Source organism: Schistocerca serialis, chromosome 9 (assembly GCF_023864345.2).
Source record: "Schistocerca serialis cubense isolate TAMUIC-IGC-003099 chromosome 9, iqSchSeri2.2, whole genome shotgun sequence".
NCBI classification, from domain to species: domain Eukaryota; kingdom Metazoa; phylum Arthropoda; class Insecta; order Orthoptera; family Acrididae; genus Schistocerca; species Schistocerca serialis.
Window position 1 is genome coordinate 43,416,734 of NC_064646.1, and position 21,912 is coordinate 43,438,645.

The window sequence follows — 21,912 nt, forward strand, 5'->3', positions numbered from 1 at the left end:
GGACCTACTGATAACAAACAGACCCGAACTTTTCGACTTTGTATGTACAGAACAGGGAATCAGTGATCATAAGGCCGTTGCAGCATCCCTGAATATGGAAGTTAAAAGGAATATGAAAAAAGGAGGAAGGTTTATCCTTTTAGCAAGAGTAATAGAAGGTAGATTTCTGACTACCTAACAGATCAAAACGAAAATTTCTGTTCCGACACTGACAATGTTGAGTGTTTATGGAAAAAGTTCAAGGCAATCGTAAAATGCGTTTTAGACAGATACGTGCCGAGTAAAACTGTGAGGGACGGGAAAAACCCACCGTGGTACAACAACAAAGTTAGGAAACTACTGCGAAAGCAAAGAGAGCTTCACTCTAAGTTTAAACGCAGTCAAAACCTCTCAGACAAACAGAAGCTAAACGATGTCAAAGTTAGCGTAAGGAGGGCTATGCGTGAAGCGTTCAGTGAATTCGAAAGTAAAATTCTATGTACCGACTTGACAGAAAATCCTAGGAAGTTCTGGTCTTACGTTCAATCAGTAAGTGGCTCGAAACAGCATATCCAGACACTCCGGGATGATGATGGCATTGAAACAGAGGATGACACAAGTAAAGCTGAAATACTATACACCTCTTTCCAAAGCTGTTTCACAGAGGAAGACCGCACTGCAGTTCCTTCTCTAAATCCTCGCACAAACGAAAAAATGGCTGACATCGAATTAAGTGTCCAAGGAATAGAAAAGCAACTGGAATCACTCAACAGAGGAAAGTCCACTGGACCTGACGGGATACCAATTCGATTCTACACAGAGTACGCGAAAGAACTTGGCCCCCTTCTAACAGCCGTGTACCGCAAGTCTCTAGAGGAACGGAAGGTTCCAAATGATTGGAAAAGAGCACAGGTAGTCCCAGTCTTCAAGAAGGGTCGTCGAGCAGATGTGCAAAACTATAGACCTATATCTCTGACGTCGATCTCTTGTAGAATTTTAGAACATATTTTTTGCTCGAGTATCATGTCGTTTTTGGAAACCCAGAATCTACTATGTAGGAATCAACATGGATTCCGGAAACAGCGATCGTGTGAGACCCAACTCGCTTTATTTGTTCATGAGACCCAGAAAATATTAGATACAGGCTCCCAGGTAGATGCTATTTTTCTTGACTTCCGGAAGGCGTTCGATACAGTTCCGCACTGTCGCCTGATAAACAAAGTAAGAGCCTACGGAATATCAGACCAGCTGTGTGGCTGGATTGAAGAGTTTTTAGCAAACTGAACACAGCATGTTGTTATCAATGGAGAGACGTCTACAGACGTTAAAGGAACCTCTGGCGTGCCACAGGGGAGTGTTATGGGACCATTGCTTTTCACAATATATATAAATGACCTAGTAGATAGTGTCGGAAGTCCCATGCGGCTTTCGTGGAGGATGCTGTAGTATACAGAGAAGTTGCAGCATTAGAAAATTGTAGCGAAATGCAGGAAGATCTGCAGCGGATAGGCACTTGGTGCAGGGAGTGGCAACTGACCCTTAACATAGACAAATGTAATGTATTGCGAATACATAGAAAGGAGGATCCTTTATTGTATGATTATATGATAGCGGAACAAACACTGGTAGCAGTTACTTCTGTAAAATATCTGGGAGTATGCGTGCGGAACGATTTGAAGTGGAATGATCATATAAAATTAATTGTTGGTAAGGCGGGTACCAGGTTGAGATTCATTGGGAGAGTCCTTAGAAAATGTAATCCATCAACAAAGGAGGTGGCTTACAAAACACTCGTTCGACCTATACTTGAGTATTGCTCATCAGTGTGGGATCCGTACCAGATCGGGTTGACGGAGGAGATAGAGAAGATCCAAAGAAGAGCAGCGCATTTCGTCACAGGCTTATTTGGTAAGCGTGATAGCGTTACGGAGATGTTTAACAAACTCAGGTGGCAGACTCTGCAAGGGAGGCGCTGTGCATCGCGGTGTAGCTTGCTGTCCAGGTTTCGAGAGGGTGCGTTTCTGGATGAGGTATCGAATATATTGCTTCCCCCTACTTATACCTCCCGAGGAGATCACGAATGTAAAATTAGAGAGATTAGAGCGCGCACGGAGGCTTTCAGACAGTCGTTCTTCCCGCGAACCATACGCGACTGGAACAGGAAAGGGAGGTAATGATAGTGGCACGTAAAGTGCCGTCTGCCACACACCGTTGGGTGGCTTGCGGAGTGTAAATGTAGATGTAGATGTATCTGCAGTGACGTTTACATATTGAATAAACTGCATGCCATAGTTTGTAACTAATTTACGTTTTTTTTCATATAGTTCAATAATCATCACCCTGTATCTTCCAGTCTGTTGATTCTAACTTCCTCTTTGGAATAAAATTCGTTTATGGAGGAAATAGTACTGCTTCACTTTAGGACAATTGGGGACATTTAAATGGGTCTTGGCCAATCTCAACTTATGATCATAATTTTGTTCCCTTCTTAAATTTTTACATGCTTCCTTCAAGGCACTTTGCTGCTTGACTGATGTATGGCCAACATGCACACTTCATTTCTTTCTGGTAGCGGAATTTCTAATTCTCTGTATAACTCAGCACTTCTTGGTAGCTCATCTGCTACCCGATTATTTTTCCCTTGTAAGTATTTAATCTCGAGGTTGAATTGCTGAAGGTACATAGCCCACTGTGCTGGTCTTGGAAGATTTAAAAACGAAGATTTAAAAACGGAAGTACCTTGTGATCACTATATATTATTAGCTTGTGACCTAACAAATAATGCTGAAATTCTTGAAAAGCAAACACGGTAGCCAGTGCCTTTAATTCCGAAATTTCATAATTTCACTCAGCAGGTTGCAGTGGACGACTTGCAAATGCTATTGTTGTATGTACCTCGGTCGCCTTCTGTTTCCATCTGAAACACCTCTACTGTAATCCCTTAACGACTAATGTCAACTGCCATGCAACACGGGTTCGAAAAATCTGGCTGGTGTAAAAACGGACTACTCATCAAATAGTTTTTTAATTCTTCAAAAGCAGACTGGCATTCTTTAGTCAATACCCACTGGGTATTCTTCTTCAATAAGTGGAGCAAACAAGGCCCATTAAACAAGTGATCTCTAACAAAATGGTGGTAGAATACGATTAAACCGAGCATTGACCTGAGCTGCTTTTTATTTCTGGGCCTTTCAAACTTTTCAATGATCGATAATTTGGAAGGATTGGGTAAAATATCTTCCCTGCTAATTTCACGGTCCATGAATTTTATTTTGTCTCTTACACGGTCAGTCTTCTCTAACTTTAATTCCATATCTCATTTTTCTATAGCTACCAGCACCCTGTCTAGTAGACTGATATGTCCTTCCCATATGGAGCTGCCAACAGTATACATCTACATAAAAGTCACCTGATCTAAGAATTCCTACCCCAATGCATGAGTCATTACTCTAACAAAGGCACAGACACAAATATTTAGTCCAAAAGGGACTACTTTATTTTGGTAGCACACTCCTTCATACAAAAAGGTCGTATATTTGCGTGATTCTTTTGCCAGGGGCAAATGCCAGTACCCATATGTTATGTCCATGGATTTAAGATACGTAACTCCTCGGAACTTATGTATCAGTTCGTTCATATTTTGAGGATGGTCACCCTCTCTTATAATGGTTTCATTTAGACACTGAGTGTCCAGTACTAATTGACGCTTCTGTCTCTTAGGCTCAACAGGAAGATTATCATATTCACTAACTGCTTGTTCAGTGACACTCATGCCAACATATGTTGAATTTCTTTCTTAATAGGCTGCTTCCTCACAACATGCATCATAAGATTTCTTGAAAAATACCTGCCCAGGCTTTACATGCAATCAAGAGTCAACCCTTTAACTTCACCAGGCGTTTTTGAGAATACATTGTGATGAGTAGTTAATACTTACCTTAATTCTGCGCTATATTTATCAGAAATTTAATCTGTTGACTGTGCCTTAGTCTCCATATCTTCCAGGATATAGTTCTCTTCCGATTAGCATCTTGCACATAATTCCCAAATTCAGTATCTTCCCGCAAGTATCCCTTATTTCTGATTACTGTAATAGACAGTTCCCAAGCTGCATTATTACAGCCCACATAATTTCCAATTACAGGCTCCGTAGTCACTCGAGAGACTGGTACAGTTAACATTAAGTGGCTCTGATCAAAGCCACTCTTTCCTTGATATTTCGATAAAAGGTCTGCACCAGTCAACACTTCGACACTTAGCCCAAACACAATTAAAGAAGGATGATCTATTATTATGTTACCCCTGCCAACTGGTATCAAAACTTCGTGCTGTACTGGTCTAGAAACTTTTCCAGTAGCACCTATTATTCTTAAACCACTTACTTCTAGATAAGCTCAAGTACTGTGGTATGAATGGGACAGCATAAAAATGGTTTAAATCGTACCTAACTGGAAGAGTGCAGAAAGTTCAAATAAGCAGTTCACATAATATGCAAAAAACTGGTGATTTCTCAAACTGGGGAACAATCAACAATGGGGTGCTGCAAGGTTCGGTCTCGGGTCCTCTGCTATTCTTAATATATATTAATGACTTGCAATTCTATATTCATGAAGATACAAAGCTAGTACTTTTTGCCAATGATAGAAGTATAGCTATCACACCTACCAGACAAGAATTAACTGGTGAAATTGTAAATGATGTTTTTCAGAAAATCATTAAGTGGTTCTCTGCAAATAGGCTCTCGTTAAACTTTGACAAAACACATTACATACAGTTCCACACAGTAAATGGAATGACACCATTAATAAATATAGACTTCGATCAGAAATCGGTAGCTAAGGTAGAATATTCAAAATTTCTAGGTGTATGCATTGATGAGGGGTTGAACTGGAAAAAACACACTGAGGATCTACTGAAACGTTTGAGTTCAGCTACTTATGCTATTAGGGTCATGGCAAATTTTGGCGATACACATTTCAGTAAATTAGCTTACCACACCTATTTTCATTCTCTGCTTTCATGTGGCATCATATTCTGGGGTAACTAATCATTGAGTAAAAGAGTGTTCATTGCACAAAAGCGTGTAATCAGAATAATTGCTGGAGCTCATCCAAGATCAACCTGCAGACACTTCTTTAAAGAGCTAGAGATCTTCACTGTAGCCTCACAATATATATATTCACTTATGAAATTTGTTATTAACAATCCGAACGAATTCAAAAGTAATAGCAGTGTACACGGCTACAACACTGGGAGAATGGATGATCTTCACTACTCAAGGTTAAATCTAACTTTGGCTCAGAAGGGGGTAAATTATGCTGCTACAAAAGTCTTTGGTCACTTACCTAATAGCATCAAAAGTCTGACAGATAGCCATATAGCATTTAAAAGAAAATTAAAAGAATTTCTTAATGGCAACTCCTTCTACTCATTAGATGAATTTTTGGATATAGTAAGTGGGTAATTTCCCAACCCCCTCCCACAAAAAATTAAAAATATTAAGTGTCATGTAACATTTTGTGTAATGTAATATCTTGTATAGACACCTTTTATTAACCTGACATGTTCCACAATATTACGAAGTGTTGTATTCATGATCTGTGGAGCAAGTACTAATCGAATCTAATCCCTAATGAAAGATAACTCCTTCTTATTAGGAACAGAATCAAAGAACGCTTGTGACAAAGCACTTGTCTGCTGTCCCTATCAAGAAGACAACGCACAGTTATGCCCGACCTGCTAGTCTTTATAATAGGGTGAGTTATTCTAATCTGGACAGGTTTCTCATAAAAGTCTTCTAATAAATCCTTTTCAGACTGCTCCAACTAAAGCAATTTGGTTCAGTTGCAAGTACATTTATGCTTAGATTCAAGGGCTTTTCAAGCTCTACATTTGCAGCTGCCTTTTCCAACCGATCCACTAAATTTAAATCAAAGCACTCGAAGACTTCCTCTACTTTCTTCTTGCTGCAAATCAGCTGAACTACAAGCTACCTCTGAGGAACTGCGTCCCTGCGCAACATTGATATCTATAATACTGTCGTCTGCTTTTACATTTTTTAACGTGTTAAGTACGTGCATATCATTCATTCTGCACTAAACTTGACAGTTACACAAAGTTTCGTTTCCGTGTATCATAATTTTCATCATTTGTTAAAATTCCATTCTTGCTCATTTAAATCGGAATACTGTCTATTACTGATTCGTTCTTGTGCACGTGGCAGTCCTACCATTGCGTATGGCACGTCCTATCATCTGCCTTGTGTACATCATTCCATTTTCGTATGTCATATTTTTCGACACTTGTTGAAATTACACACGACGGGGTATGTATTGAAGTCACCGGTTTGCACTGAGTAGTATTGTGATTATTGAGCTCACTCGTTTCTACTCAACGGCTACCACAGACACGTGCGTCTCGCGGGCCCCGAGGAATCGCTTCATGACGTCATCAGTAAGGCTGAAAGCGTGACAGCGCTGCCTGGTGACTAGACCTGTAAACAACTCTGTTGACGTAAGTGACGTCACACGTTGGCCACAGCGTTTGTACAGACTTGCCATCAGCTATTGTTTTGGAACGTCAAATCAATCCAGATTGTTTGAATGAAGCGTCCATTAACAGAATTAAATGTAGAAAGAAGGTTTGAATGTGAATAATCTGGATTATGGTGACATAATAATCCGCAGCGTAGTCAAAGTTACACATTAGAGTCTTACGTGATTGATTGAAGCCAATTGATAACAAATTATTGGTCGAAAGGCAGAGTGATTTATAGCATAACACATATTACGCAGTGAGGACAATGTGTATAATAAATGTTTTTAACGCATTAACTGCAGCTTACCAATGTAGGCTAACTACCACTGAGACGTTTGCAGCACGAATTTGTCTTTGAACCCATACCAGCAGTAGCAAATGCGGAAAAACAAATCAAATATGGTAAAGGATACGTAGTGGAGCGCCCATTGCATTTTTCCAGTTTGTGTACGATATCTGTAAATAATATGCATCAAAACACGTCGGATGATTGTTCATTTTCTAATATATGTTTTTTGGGGATGACCCAGTAGTTTTATTTTTTTTTATTATGAGAAATGCATTAAATGTGGGAAAGTGCATTTAAATACGTCTCAAACAAATATTAGGCAAAGCCACACGTCTGTCTGTTATCACAACCGTTATTTCTCATTCCCTGTGTTCCACAACTCTCGACGAAATTATCGCTTTTTAACCTAATGTAGACCTCAAACTATTCTACAAATAGTTATTACTCCAGCCAAGGTTTCTAGGGAAAGGGGGGGGGGAAGGGGGCGAAATCCAGTATAGTGCTCTAGCCCATATATGTGCTCTTGCCCAGTGTGTGTTACTGATATGCTTAAATTTTGATCGCTGTTTTTCTGTAAATAAACAGCTATATGACAATCACATCTCCCTGTATGTAGTTTCTCAAACATCCAGTTTATGTGATCTTAAGATAAAAAGAGGTCAATGAGGGAATGTTAATAGATCCAAGCAGTAAGCCTACTGACATCTCCAAATTGTAAGACTGCTATAGATGCAAGTCACTGATTGTCAGAGTGTATCAGTGGGGCAAAACATTTGAAGTAAATCACAATGCTTAGGTTAGTTCAACTATTACTTCTTAATGTAGTAGGCAGTCACAATTTTCTTCCGTATTTTGATGTACATACATACTACACAAGCAACCAAATGGTACCTGGTGGAGGGTACCTTGTACCACTACAAATCATTTTCTTTCCTGTTCCACTCGCAAACAGAGAGAGGGAAGAAAGGCTATCTACCATCCGAACCCAGATTTCTCATGCCTTCTAAATTTTCTCAATAGTGTTGTACAAAAAGAACATTATTTTCCCTCCAGGGATTCTCATTATACTCACACATAGTTTGAAACTACTGGTAACCTATATAGCATCCAAACTCTGAGTTGCTTCAATAAGTTGCTTAAATCTGACCTGGATCTCAAACATTGGAGCAGTACTCATGAATGTGTCACATAATTGTTCTATACGGGTGGTGTAAGTGATCTTCCCCTCATTTCCAGTCACAAACTATATTCATCTTCCCAGAGGAAGGAAGTAACAACCCTGAAAGCTAGAAAGGTTTTTTTTTTTTTAAGTGCTGTTTTTCTCTCATACTTTGTACAAGTCATTTCATAATTTTACAATGAGTACTGTCAGCTGTTCATATAATGGTAACATTAAAATCCTGTTAATTTGAACCTTAGTGTTAACATTAACTAGCAATTGCATTCGTGAGTCGAAACATTATGTTTAATTATAGTTATAGAAGGAGAAGCTAATAAAATATTTTTTTTTACTTTGTATTTTTTTATTGCCTTAGGATTTTCAGTTTTCTGCCTGATGTCTAGCAGCAACCTGTTAAAGACTTTCAATCAGAATGTGATATTCCATTCTGAATCGTAGGCAGCGATGTATAGCCTACATGGACATTGTTTTTACTTCCAGTATTTTGCAAGTTCATTTCACTGAACAGAGTAAAATTACCCCTATTATGAACAACAAATACTATTAGGGAGTAAATATGTTGACATGTAAGTGAAAGACTCCGAAGGGCTCTGAAAAGACTTCTGTAAGAAGCTGCGCTATCAATTTTACACAATAATTTTACTCACATGGATAAAAAGTTTTGTTAACTTGCCACATCAGATTTGAATAAAATCGCAAGCTTTTCATAGCAGCCTCCATCACCGTCACCAGTAATGGTACTGGTGTGGTGTACTGTTGCAGCACATTAAAAGTGAAACTTCCTGGCAGATTAAAACTGTGTGCCCGACCGAGACTCGAACTCGGGACCTTTGCCTTTCGCGAGCAAGTGCTCTACCATCTGAGCTACCGAAGAACGACTCACGCTTGGTACTCACAGCTTTACTTCTGCCAGTATCTCGTCTCCTACCTTCCAAACTTTACAGAAGCTCTCCTGCGCACCTTGCAGAACTAGCACTCCTGAAAGAAAGGATATAGCGGAGACATGGCTTAGCCACAGCCTGGGGATGTTTCTCATTCTGGAAACATTAAAAGTGTTTCAATTGAATTGATTCTGCATTATTTCTCTTGCTCATGTCCTTGACATTAATGCTACCAAGTTGTGTTCTTGTACAGTAATTAGTTTCCATGTTATAACATGTTAAATATAGAAAGTTTAACTGTAACCAAGCAGTAGTTTTCTTTGGTGACAATATCAGTTCCAGTGCACAACTGAATTTCAAAATCTGTCTTGTGGGGTGAAAATCCATTACTGCTGCTATCTTGTGCTGACAATGAGATGACTTTCATAGAAATACTGAATTATTTCATTTGTAATACAGTTTCATAGTTTTTGTAGTTGCTCATGACCTTTACACTTGCATGCAATAGATGTAGCATCAGCATACAGAACTATCCTTGAATTTGGGGAGCAGTATTTTGTCATTTACATAAATCGACAAAAGAAAGTATCCCAGTACAAAGTCCTGGGTACCCTGTATTACCTATCAGTAATGTTAGATCAGTGTATGCCACTCGCCATTCTTAAGAGTGAAAACTGATTTGTGTTAGATAAGGTTTTATTAAACTGTGAACAATTATCAGCATTATTACCCAGCCGTTTTCCCAGAGTATTTACTATCTCTCTCTACAAGCAATTGATAGAGATTAGCTTTCCCATCTATAGCTTATCGCAGAAAGTTCAGTAACACCTTCAACATGTAAGGAATTGAGCACCAACTATTGGCACTTTTGCAACATCACCATAAGGTTTGATAACCCTACTGAAAGACGAGCAGAAATTTTTTGTTAATTGGTGCAAAATAAGGTTCTTTTTTGGTATACCAGTGCTCAGTAATAACTGAAACATCTGGTTTATTAAAACATGATATTATGTCCAAATCATTGTGCTTACTTCCTAGGCTCGTAAAGTTTTGGAAGATGATCTTTGTTCGCAGGAGGCTCGTAAAGTTTTGGAAGATGATCTTTGGTCGCAGGTTGCATTGTCACCACATGTTTTTTCTTTTTTTTGTTTGTAACCATAAATATCCTCATTAAGTAAATCAGATGTACTTGTCAAACTGGGAAGAGGACACAAAAAGGTCACACATGTACAAAATAATAATAAAAGGAAAGATTCAAAACGAGTTTCTTACAGCAAAATGTAAAACTTAATTGTTTTTGGATATATTACTTACTTATATCCTTCATTCAAAAACTTAAGAAGGCTGTTAGTTTAGTGTCTTCAAGGCATAATGCTGTTTCACTGAGCGTCGCAACAATCAAGCCTGAGACAGTAGTGTACTATGATACTACCTATGAAGAAATTGATGCACTGGATGCGAAGTGCACTGTTTAGGTTACCCAGCAGGTGTTCCAGAAGATGGCCCTGCATTATTCTATAGCATCATGAATATTTGTGTGGTATATACATTAGTGATATATTCATCACTGACAGAAAATTTAATAATCACAATTTTCCTTCAAGTTTCTGAAATGGCAGTTGATGAGATCATATCTGAAGAGACAGCTATCAACCCACACTTTCAGCATGAAGTAGGACTACAATTACCAGAATTCTGAAATGTGGATCTAGTAAACCTAGAGTTGCTCTAGGAAAATAAGTAAGATGTGACATGTGTCCCAGATCAAAGATAAGAAAATGAAAGGTTGCTGTACTAGTTATAGCACACAACTATGCAGTGACTAAGAAGTGTGAAATGACTGTGTTCAAAGCTATGTAGACTTGTTTAATTCCTGGTTTAAGTCATTCACATTATTTCATTGCTGTGTTTCCTGCTGCCATCCATTAATACCAGAATGTCAACAACTACTTTGTTACTCCAAAATCTTCAACATGTTCACTGTGGCTGACACAAAGGTCAATAAGAGCTTTTAAGTGTCAGCTGCAGTGAATGTGCAAAACAAGAAATTTAAAGTCCTATTCAGCTTCCTTTTTCAGGCGTGTTTATTTTTAACACGTTCACTGCCATCGGCGCACCAGCGCGTCCGGCCGATACTAGTGCATATGCCGTCGACGCGCCTGCGCGGCGAGACACTCAGCTGTTTCTCAGCGCCACAGTTTAGTCGGGCACAGCCATTCGGTGTGGTTCATTGCGCAGGCACTCTAAGAACGTATTGTTTTCAATTTTTGCGGGTGCGGTTCGTGTGTTTTCCCTACAGTTTTTCTCTGTTGTGGGACTGAAAATGGAAGACAATCGTGACACGGCGGGCCCTTCAGAACCTAAGAAACGTAAAACACAGGACACAAGAAACGTACAAAAACTAACGGATGCGGAATTATTACGAATATTAGAAGAAAGCGATTCGGAAACGGAACTGGCCAGTGAGGAGGACGGCGTGGAATCCAGTGAAGAGTCTGACGGAGCCGAGTTTGTTTTAGATGAGACTGTAGAAATGGCTGTGAATCCTAGCGACAGGGAAATGGCAGAAGGAGTGGTAACAAGAGATAACGCAGCTGATACAACTGTTGCGTGGGAAAGAGAGCCAGTTGGAATGATAAATTGCCCATTTATAAAAAATGAGGGACTGCTTATTCAACCGACGGAAAACACTCCCTTAGATTATTTTCGTCTTTTGCTGACGGACGAATTTCTATTGACAGTTGTAGAAGAAACAAATCGAAACGCGATTGAATTATTCCTTTCTGCGGGAACCAAAGGACAATCACGAATAAACTGTTGGAAAGATGTGACTGTTGGCGAATTGTTAGTGTTCTTGGGAGTTTTCCTGCACATGGGAAATGTAAAGATGAGGAATTTGCAGGACTATTGGAAAAAGGACGCTTTATTCAACGTGAAAGGAATTGCCGATAGTATTTCACGAAATCGTTTTCTGCTAATACTACGTGCATTACACTTTTCTGAAAATCCAAAACAGGGCAAACCAACACCATCCGACAGGTTGTATAAAATACGTCCCGTTATCAATTTTTTCAATGAAAGGATGTGCCAAGTTTACTACCCTGGACGGGAACTGTCTCTGGACGAATCAATGATCCTTTGGCGTGGACGATTACTTTTCCGCCAATACATCAAAAACAAAAAGCACAAATATGGCATAAAGCTATATATTTTGACAACTCCCACTGGAATGGTCCTAAAATTCGCGGTATACACTGGCATGCTGGACGATTTAGGAGGAAGAGGCCATGCGCAAAAAATTGTTCTTCATTTACTAGATGAAAAGTTGAATGCTGGTCACCATGTGTACATGGACAATTACTATAACAGCTTCGCATTGGCAAAGCTGCTCCTGGATAAGAAGACCCACTGCACGGGAACTCTGAGGGCGAATAGGAAGGATACACCCAAGGAAATACAGGAAGCAAAACTACGAAAAGGTGAAGCCGTTGCCAGATTTGCGGAAGGAGTTATGATAGGTAAGTGGCGTGATAAGAGGGAGGTTTGCTACATTTCTAATGCATTTACAAATGAAATGGTTGAGGTTGAAACCAAAAGAAAGGAGAAGAAATCTAAGCCCTTGGCCATTGTAAACTACAATAAATTTATGGCGGGAGTTGATCGGCACGATCAGATGTTATCATATTACCTCTCGGAACGCAAAACCATACGCTGGTACAAGAAACTTTTTATCCACGTTGTGGAAATGATACTGACAAACGCACATGCCCTACACAATAAATATTGTGGCACAAAAATGCCCCTCCAAGAATTTAGACTCAGTATTATAAGAGCACTATTGCCACGAAAGCAGGTAGAACGGCCAGTCCGAAATCCCCAACATGTTGTGGTAAAACGAGAATCAAATGGAAAATCAAAAACACCGCGAAAAAAGTGCAGATCATGCGCCAGCCGTGGACAACGAACAGACACGATTTACGAGTGCCTAGATTGCCCAAATAAAGCAGGATATTGTTTGAATTGTTGTGTTATTCACCACCTCTAAAGGCAGATAGCACTTTCGTTGCTCATTTATTTTTCGACAGTTATGTGTCGGTACTATTCGTAAACTTTGTATTTATTTTATTTGTTTGAGAGTGTAATGGATAAAGCTCTAGATTGTATTTTTCTTAGATTTGACATACATTTTATTTCAGAAGTTTCTTCGAGATCTTGTGTTTGTATTTGAATGTTTCTACTATATTTTTTGTCCAATAAATATGTCGTTTGTCAGTAGGATGTTTCGTTTCATTTATGAATATAAAATGAAATTGTAGTAACCTAAACTGTCACACTAACCAGGAACAATACACTAGACGCATTGGCGCGTCCACGGCCACCCGCTACAGAATATGGCCTGATATGCCACTGACGCCTTAGTGCGCCCCAAAACAACTTTGATTCACGAGAGTAAATTTGATTGTGTACTTATAAAATAAATACATGTTATATTACTTTTAGCAATATATTTTCAGATTCTATTAAGAAAAATATTGGTTACGTGGCAAAGCAAGGCCAATTACAGTGGCAGTGAACGTGTTAAATATTAAAACTGATGAGAGTTTCATTACAAGACCCCTAATTTTGAAATCTGGATGACATCATCCCAGCACTGCAACAAAATATGCACCATACACAACAGGTTCAATGTAATCTCTCCTCTCCACAAATTTGCACCTCAGATGTGTTATATGTCATATATATGTTATACATCATATAATACTACAGTTAATTTTCCATATATCTGAACAAAACGAGTTATTGTGTGTCCATATTTATCTCATCTAGGCATTGCATCTTTCCCTTAACTTCAGTGTGCTTTACAATAAAATTTGTATGAAAAGTTTTCTGTGTAAATTACCTATTCTACAGCTAATGCTTGTGTAACCCAATGTGCGATTCAGGTGGGTTTACTGGTGTGTCAATATAATTGTCAGGTTTGGTTTGAAAGGGGTTCTTGAAATATACTCCCACATAAATTTTTATCTATTCTCGGTTGCAAAATATATTACACACTGTCAGTGCCATTTCAATGCAAAGATTTTAAATCATGCTGGGGAATATACCAATAACACAGTTGCAGCATACCTCAGAAATTTAATTTTAGTTGCTTCAACCAATGACAATTACGGACCAAGTCTTGCACTGCCCTGTTTTGTGTATTAACCCGTTGGCCGGCATGAAGGTGCCGGTGGTCACAGCAGATTGCTCTGCTGGGGCCAGCACTGATCTCATGGTAACAACCAGGTATCAGCAATTTTACACTTTAATCTTACCGAGGAAAAATATTTACTTATATTTGATATCCCTTACCATTTCAAGACAATTTTTCAGTTTGCGGTATTTTTATTTAAATGACTCTAGCTGTATCTTTTTAGCCAAGGCTGTACAGTTGCATATACTTCACACTAGTTCCTAAACGACTGCTTAACACATTGACTACCATGCTGCTGACAGCAGAGCAGCACACTTAATGCTGTATTCCAGACCCAATCATGTCAGGGCCAAGAAATGCAGAAGATAATCTCTCAGGGAGTACTAAAATCTAATAATGTAAACTTATAACTAAAAAGGCCATTTCCAATTATGTCTACCAAGCAAATTATGCTTTGAGTCAGTGATTTCTTTTGCCATAACTGACTAGTGAACACGCATGCCATAGGATGGTGAATATTTATACTTTGCCTGTGAGAAGCAGCTATGCACATAGTCCAATTTATGTTGAAATTATGACCTGGGTATTTTAATTAAATTTGGTCTACAATAAGCAACATGATAAAGGAATCAAAAGAAAGACACACAGATTTAATTTCTTTATTAACAATGCTCGGATTTCCACATCACCATGGAGGTACCAAGCTGGATGCGTTACTCGTTTTTTTTACATGGCGAGTTTCCCCAGTAGGCCTATAAACCATGAAACAGACAAAAAAGCTACTTCTCGTTGTCTTCTCTTCCTTGGACTTTCACCTCTGAAACATCCATTACAAAAACACATTACACCACGCACAAACCTGGATTCAGTCACTGCAATTCATATCTATTTTACTGTCAAAAATACTGACTATGAACAATGATTAATTGTGAACATTCAAAAGTTTTCAAATGTGCAGGTTACTGTTAGAATACAGTTACTACACAATTTTTGATCAGGAAAAAGTTACGATGATTGCAACTTAAATACCGAAGCCATTTGTTATGAGAATACGCCGTTACCACAAATAATCCACATAGATGCATTGAAAGAAACTTTACTGAGTAACATAATGCATCAGAATACTATAGGCACAAAGAATGAAATTTCTGTAGATTTACCATACATTTTACTTTTCTTGCGCATGATAAGATTACTAACGGAAGTTACTTACCGTCCATTGTCTGGAATATAAACTATCCTTTCTCGTCTGCAAACACGTGCTTTTGCAGCAAGTATTATCAATTTTTTTCCGTGATTGAAAAGCTTTAACACACACAAATCCCGCCATCATACACAAGGCATCAGATTCAGCATGCCATGTTCAAAGAATATCCGCGTTTCGAAAACTACCAGCGATATTGGCTTGCATGAGAGACGACGTCATGCCGTGATATGACGTCATGATTCCTCGGGGCCCGCGAGACGCTTCTACCACAGACAGTATATGTCTGTGATGGCAACGAATTGACATTTTACGTCAGAGATAAAATTATTTGTTTATTATGTTACAATATCTTTGAACGTGTGGTTTTGTGTTTGTGTTCGTATTTGTTTATGGTTTGTGATGGATAAGGAGGCTACGTTGTTATGAAAATTTTGCTCGATATTTTGCATAATGTCGAAGAAAGTAGTGTCGTACTTTTACAATCCAGATGTGGGCAATTTCCATTATGGACCAGGACATCCTATGAAGCCACACAGACTTTCTGTTATTCACAGTCTTGTTCTGAATTATGGACTTTATAAAAAAATGCAGATTTATAGACCATACCGCGCGTCAGCACATGACATGTGTAGATTTCATTCTGATGAATACATAGACTTTCTCCAGCGTGTGACACCACAGAATTTGCAGGGCTACACGAAATATTTAAGTCACTTTAATGTTGGTGATGACTGTCCAGTTTTCGAAGGACTGTTTGACTTTTGCTCAATGTATACAGGAGCTTCATTGGAGGGTGCAATGAAGCTGAATAACAATTGCTGCGATATAGCAATAAACTGGTCCGGTGGTTTGCATCATGCCAAAAAATTTGAAGCTTCAGGTTTTTGTTATGTGAATGACATTGTAATAGCAATATTAGAACTTCTGAAGTATCATGCTCGTGTGTTGTACATAGATATTGACGTTCATCATGGGGACGGCGTGCAGGAAGCGTTTTACTTGACAGATAGGGTGATGACAGTTTCTTTTCACAAATACGGAAATTATTTTTTTCCTGGTACTGGTGATATGTACGAAATAGGAGCTGAAAGTGGTCGTTATTATTCCGTGAATGTACCCTTAAAGGAGGGTATCGATGACTCGAGTTATTTTCAAGTGTTCAAACCTGTTATATCAAGTGTAATGGAATTCTACCAACCTACTGCCATAGTTTTACAATGTGGTGCAGACTCTCTTGCAAATGACCGTCTTGGATGCTTCAGCTTAAGCACGAAAGGTCATGGTGAATGTGTAAAATTTGTGAGGGATTTAAATGTGCCTCTTTTGGCAGTTGGAGGAGGGGGTTATACATTAAGAAATGTTGCTAGATGTTGGACATATGAAACATCACTCCTTGTAGATGAACAAATTAGTAATGAACTACCATATACTGAATACTTAGAGTACTTTGCTCCTGATTTTACATTGCATCCAGAGGTTGTAACCCGTCAAGATAATGCAAATAGCAAGCAGTATTTAGAAACAATAACAAAACATGTGTATGATAATTTGAAAATGTGTCAGCATTCTCCCAGTGTACAAATGCATGATGTTCCAGGAGATGCCTTTCCATCCCAAGATGAAGTTGGACATGATGAACCAGATCCTGATGTGCGAGTAAGTCAAGCAGAAGAGGATCGGAGGATTGAGCAAAAAAATGAGTTTTATGATGGAGATGAGGATCAAGATAAGGAGAATTTAGGTCCATGAGATTCCTGATCAGGAGACATATGCATGTAGAATCATCTTTTTATAAGAGTGATCATCATACAAACTTAGATGTAAGGCTAATTGTATTTTTAACTTTTATTTTTATTAGAAATTGAAAGAGATTTTGCCACTAAATCTTATTAACTTCTGGCAGCATTCTATTTTTATGTTTAATGTTTAGGGGTAATAACTAAAGAGATAAGGTCACTTCTTATCTGACAGAACTGTTAACACATTCATTGTGTTGAGATGTGCCAGACTGTTCTTCCATTTCAGATATTCGTTTCATATTTCATGAAATTTTCAACAGTTATACTGTATAGATAACTTACTAATACTACATCAGTTTTTCAATCAAGTGCCCTCTAATGGTGTAGCAGTGGTACTTTTTGTCAGTGTGCATAAGCTGTGCTTGAATATAGCCTATAAAATTAATTTATGATGCAAACTACTAAAAATTGCTAACAGACTTAGTGTGACTCTTTAGGCTAACATTCAAAAAGATATATTTGTTTTGGTCTTACTGTTTTGTTACTTTGCTTGTAGGAGGGAATGTGCACCTCTAATCAATTTATTGTGAAGATTTTCACAAATGTTAATTTTTTGTGTGTATTTCAGTCACGTATTTTATAACACCAAACATACCGGTAGGGAATTATCACAGAATGTTCACATTCTGGATGAATCTTTCAGTGTAGAATTATAAGTTAATAACATAATTCATATTCAGATAAAGGGAAAAGTGTGCATGAGCTTCCATATGTGCATTATTGTGTTTATGTACATATGCGTGCTCAAATGCGATAAAACTTAGTTTTAAAAAAATAATATATTGATAGTAACTGTACAGTCTTTCAGCAAAATACAGACATAGTCACATCAAGTAGAACACAAAAGGTCTTCCATTATTGGCACATTATAAGTTTTAACACTTTGTTTTCATAGTACATAGCTTAATTTATTTCTTTTAGAGGTTAGAGCGAAAGCATCATCACTACCAGCAGTTTGTTTATATTTGTATTTGTGTTATTATTTTCGTTATTATTATTACTACTACTGCTATTATGATCATCATCATTGTCATCAACGCTCAATTTGTGACAGTACGCACCAGTGTGCCTCTGATGAAAAATAATCAAAACTACAGATTTTGAGTTTTGGTATTATAGAGCTTTTGCTACAGCTAAATCAGTATAAAACAAATGTTATAGCGACACTTTTAAAATGTTCAGAATAAACATTAGAATAATATTTTAAGAAACTTCCAGGCAGATTAAAACTGTGTGCCCAGATCAAGACTCGAACTCAGGGCCTTTGCCTTTTGCAGGTAAGTGCTGTACCACATGAGCTACCCAAGCACGACTCCGACCTGTCACCACAGCTTTAATTCTGGCAGTACCTTGTCCCCTACTTTCCAGACTTCACAGAAGCTCTCTTTGCAGACCTTGGAGAACTAGCACTCCTGAAAGAAAGGATATTGCAGAGACATGGCTTAGCCACAGCCTGAGGGATATTTCCAGAACAGTTGTCTGCGAAAGGCGAAGGTCCTGAGTTTGAGTTTCGGTTGTCTTGCCTGCTTCACTGTACCACTGAGTTTGTATCATTGGACAAGAGTTTAAATATTGTAAGACTAATGTCCATCATAAATTTCAGACATATCCACAGATTCATGCTACAAAATGGCTGTGCTCATACTTTGTAAGAAAGAGTACATCAGGGGGAAAGCTGAGTAGAAGTAATAATAACAACAATGATGGGGTTGACAGAAGCGTACGATCCCACGCGTCGGCTTTGACCCGTGACGTAAGGGTGTTCTCGTGTGTGACGTCATGACGGTACGGAGTTTGGTTTGAGTGTGGCTGTCTCCAGTTCTGTTTTATCTTATTTTATTTACTTTTCTGATCTGTTGGTTCTATCTCGTGAGATTTTTTTTAAAATTTAAAAACACTTATTACTTATTTTAATGTTTCCTCCAATTTCTGTTTTAGTTTATTATATTTATCTTTCTGATCTGTTCATTCTATCCCATGAGATTTTTTTTTTTTAAAAGACAAAAAACACTAATCAGCTATTGAAGCATCTTTATCTTCTATGGGTTGCAGGGGTTACGACCCCTGGGGAGGTGGGTGGGTATTCATGCATGGCTGTCTTCACTTACACGTTGTAGCTACGCAAGGTGTCTAAATTTGTTTATATTTTGTTTGCTCCCCACCCAAAACACCCCATTTCTCACGCTTGTCCCTTTAGTGTCATTAGGCTTCTTGTGGAAAGTGTGTGTGTTTGTTTTTGTTTCTGCCATATTTGTGACATCATGGGTCAAAGCAGACGGGCGGGATCAGACGCTTCCGTATTTCCCAATGATGATAAATATCTATGTCTTTGGCAAAAATAGATTAATATTGTTCTTGTGAATGACCATTTTGGGAGCTACATGTTCAAGTGCCATAAATGTTTTAATTTTATGTATGACCTAATACTTGGATGGAATTTGATTGAACAACTGTTAATAGAAAAATTAATTTAATGCTTGCATCCTTGAATATAGTCATTCAGATCATGCAAATTTTTAGTGTTTCCTGGAATGCATACATTTTACTTAGTCAAGTTCTGGAGCTTTTAATACTCTATAATTTACAGTGAATGAAAGATTTGGGAAGTTTCGTGCAGATCTCAGAAGTTTATTATTTAATCATTAGCAAAGATTTGAGAGAGCAGAATGCTCTTAAAAATGTACTTATTTTGAATCACTAGTTAAGCCTGTGTTCATATAGCTAGTTATTTTGTTTGGACTCAATACTGTGAGGCGGCATGATGTGAATGTTAAAGGCCACAATTCTGATCAAAAAGTGTGTGGTAGAATCACATGAACAGATTAGGCTTGTATTTAGCATTTAATGGGTGTTGCGTAAGAATAAATACAAATTATAGCAGTAATGTGATGGCATATAATATTGTTTCAAGTTTTTAAAAAAATAATAAGAATGAGAACCTAAATTTATTAAGATAAAATAATAATTTTTGCAGATCATATCACATATTTTCTATGCTTCTTAAATATAATTATTTAATTACCAGGTTAAAGTAACTTTTGTAGTATGCACTTTGTTCTTTTCATTACCAGTGTTGGCTCAAAGGAGACAGTTTTATCATTCCTAAGGTTGCATACATTCTGCGTTGGGTTTTACCCAGTCATGCATGAGATTACTGATCTTCTTTCTATCCATACATTCCACTTCATTATAGCAGTTAATTTGAATACTGAGATATAAAATTTGTTATTAAAATAAAATTTTTATTTTCAACCTACAGACTTTTATTTAATTTGTGCAGAGATGTAATCAAACTATGACAAAAAAATTAATTGCAATATTTTTCTGAAGAATGTAGAAGGCTTCATTTTTCTTGAAATTTGGGTATTAATGAGTAAAACTGTGTAACATGTAATGTGATTTATTCATCTTGTTACGTACAATTTTCAAATCATTTTATTTGATTTATAGGAGACATTGAAGCTTAACACTAACATTTTTGAAAGAAATACAAAAGTGTACATAATTTTATATACTTTTTGAGATAGCTCGTTCAAACTGTGAAACTGTCCTCAGTGAATTCATCAGCAGAATAATTGTTTTTCCACTAGAAAAGTAAAGAGCAATCTTTTCAGTGAACCAAATTCCATGTTAAATACACTATATTACTGCCTTTTATTTTAGTGTAAATTTTTAACTCCATATACTTTGGAGTTCAGGTGCAGTATTTTAAGTGATGTGTCTGAAGTTTAAAATTCTCTCTGTGGTGAGTGATGTAGTTGTGATGAATATGGAGAGTGTGAAGTGTATGTTGGTTTTTGTGTAAGAAAATCAACACCTCAAATATGTTGGCCTAGAAGGAGGGGATGGATCATGTTTTTAAATTTTTTAATTGTGGGTGATCGGATACTTTTTGTTTGGTAACCGACAAGTACCTAGAATGAAATTTTTCACTCTGCAGCAGTGTGTGCACTGATATTAACTTTCTGGCAAATTAAAACTGTGTGCTGGACCAAAACCTGAACTCGGGACTTTTCCTAGCCTGTGCTACTCAAGCATGAGTCATGACCTGTCCTCACAGCTTTCTTTCCATCACCATCCAAACTTAACAGAAGCTCACCTGCAAACTCTGCAAGACTAACATTCGTGGAAGAAAGGGTACTATGGAGACGTGGCTTAGCCACAGTCTGGTCTCAAGTCTGAGAATCGGCCTGGCACACAGCTATTGTTAATCAGCAGGGAGTTTGACATGTTCCTAACTATTTTGTTTTGTAATATTAGGAGCCTTGTGATGTTTGCTGAATTCCTCCAGAAGATTATGCTGTAACATGTAACTGACTCAGAGTAGCAATGGTAGACTAACTTATTGGCCTCTTTGTTTGTGTTACCTGACGAAATACACATTGCAAATGGCAAGCTATTCAGTTTATTTGATAAGTAAAGTGTACCTTCCAATTTAAATTTTTATCAAGATTTAGGCCTAGGAACTTGACATGGTTTGCTTCTGTGATATCCTGATCATTGAAATTTATTTTTATTTCACTCTGTTCTGATGCTCTGATTTCAGATTGCATCATTTTGGTTTCAGCTACATTTAGTCCATTTTGACAGAACCTATATTCAAGCTTTAGGAAAGCTTGAATATAGGTATTTAATTCTGGCAGACAGAATATAAGTATTTTGACACCTTATGGATTTTTTTCAGGCACTTCATTTTCAATTAGAACTTATATATCATCAGCAAATAAAACAGATTGGATGTCAGTAGCAAGTGGCAGGTCATTTATGTAGAAAAGGAAGAAATATGACATGATATTGAACCTTTTTTTAAAAAAAATCACAAATGTAGCTATTCCGAGGCAGTGAA

The 21,912-nt window shown here is 37.7% G+C and overlaps 1 protein-coding gene across 4 annotated transcripts in view; it reads left to right on the plus strand.

Annotated features, from left to right (window-relative positions):
• Positions 1-15,622: 15,622 nt before the first annotated feature.
• Positions 15,623-21,912, plus strand: part of LOC126418583 (histone deacetylase 3) — a 41,174-nt gene continuing 34,884 nt past the window's right edge. For 3 of the 4 annotated variants that reach the window (XR_007575871.1, XR_007575873.1, XR_007575872.1), the window contains exon 1: positions 15,623-17,087. Coding sequence is in view for 1 of the 4 variants with exons in the window: in XM_050085402.1 (XP_049941359.1) it covers positions 15,718-17,016 (1,299 nt within the window). In the remaining 3 variants the exon portion in view is untranslated. Of the gene's footprint in view, positions 20,325-21,912 lie in introns of those variants that run through there. The other variant, XM_050085402.1, reaches the window with a different exon arrangement.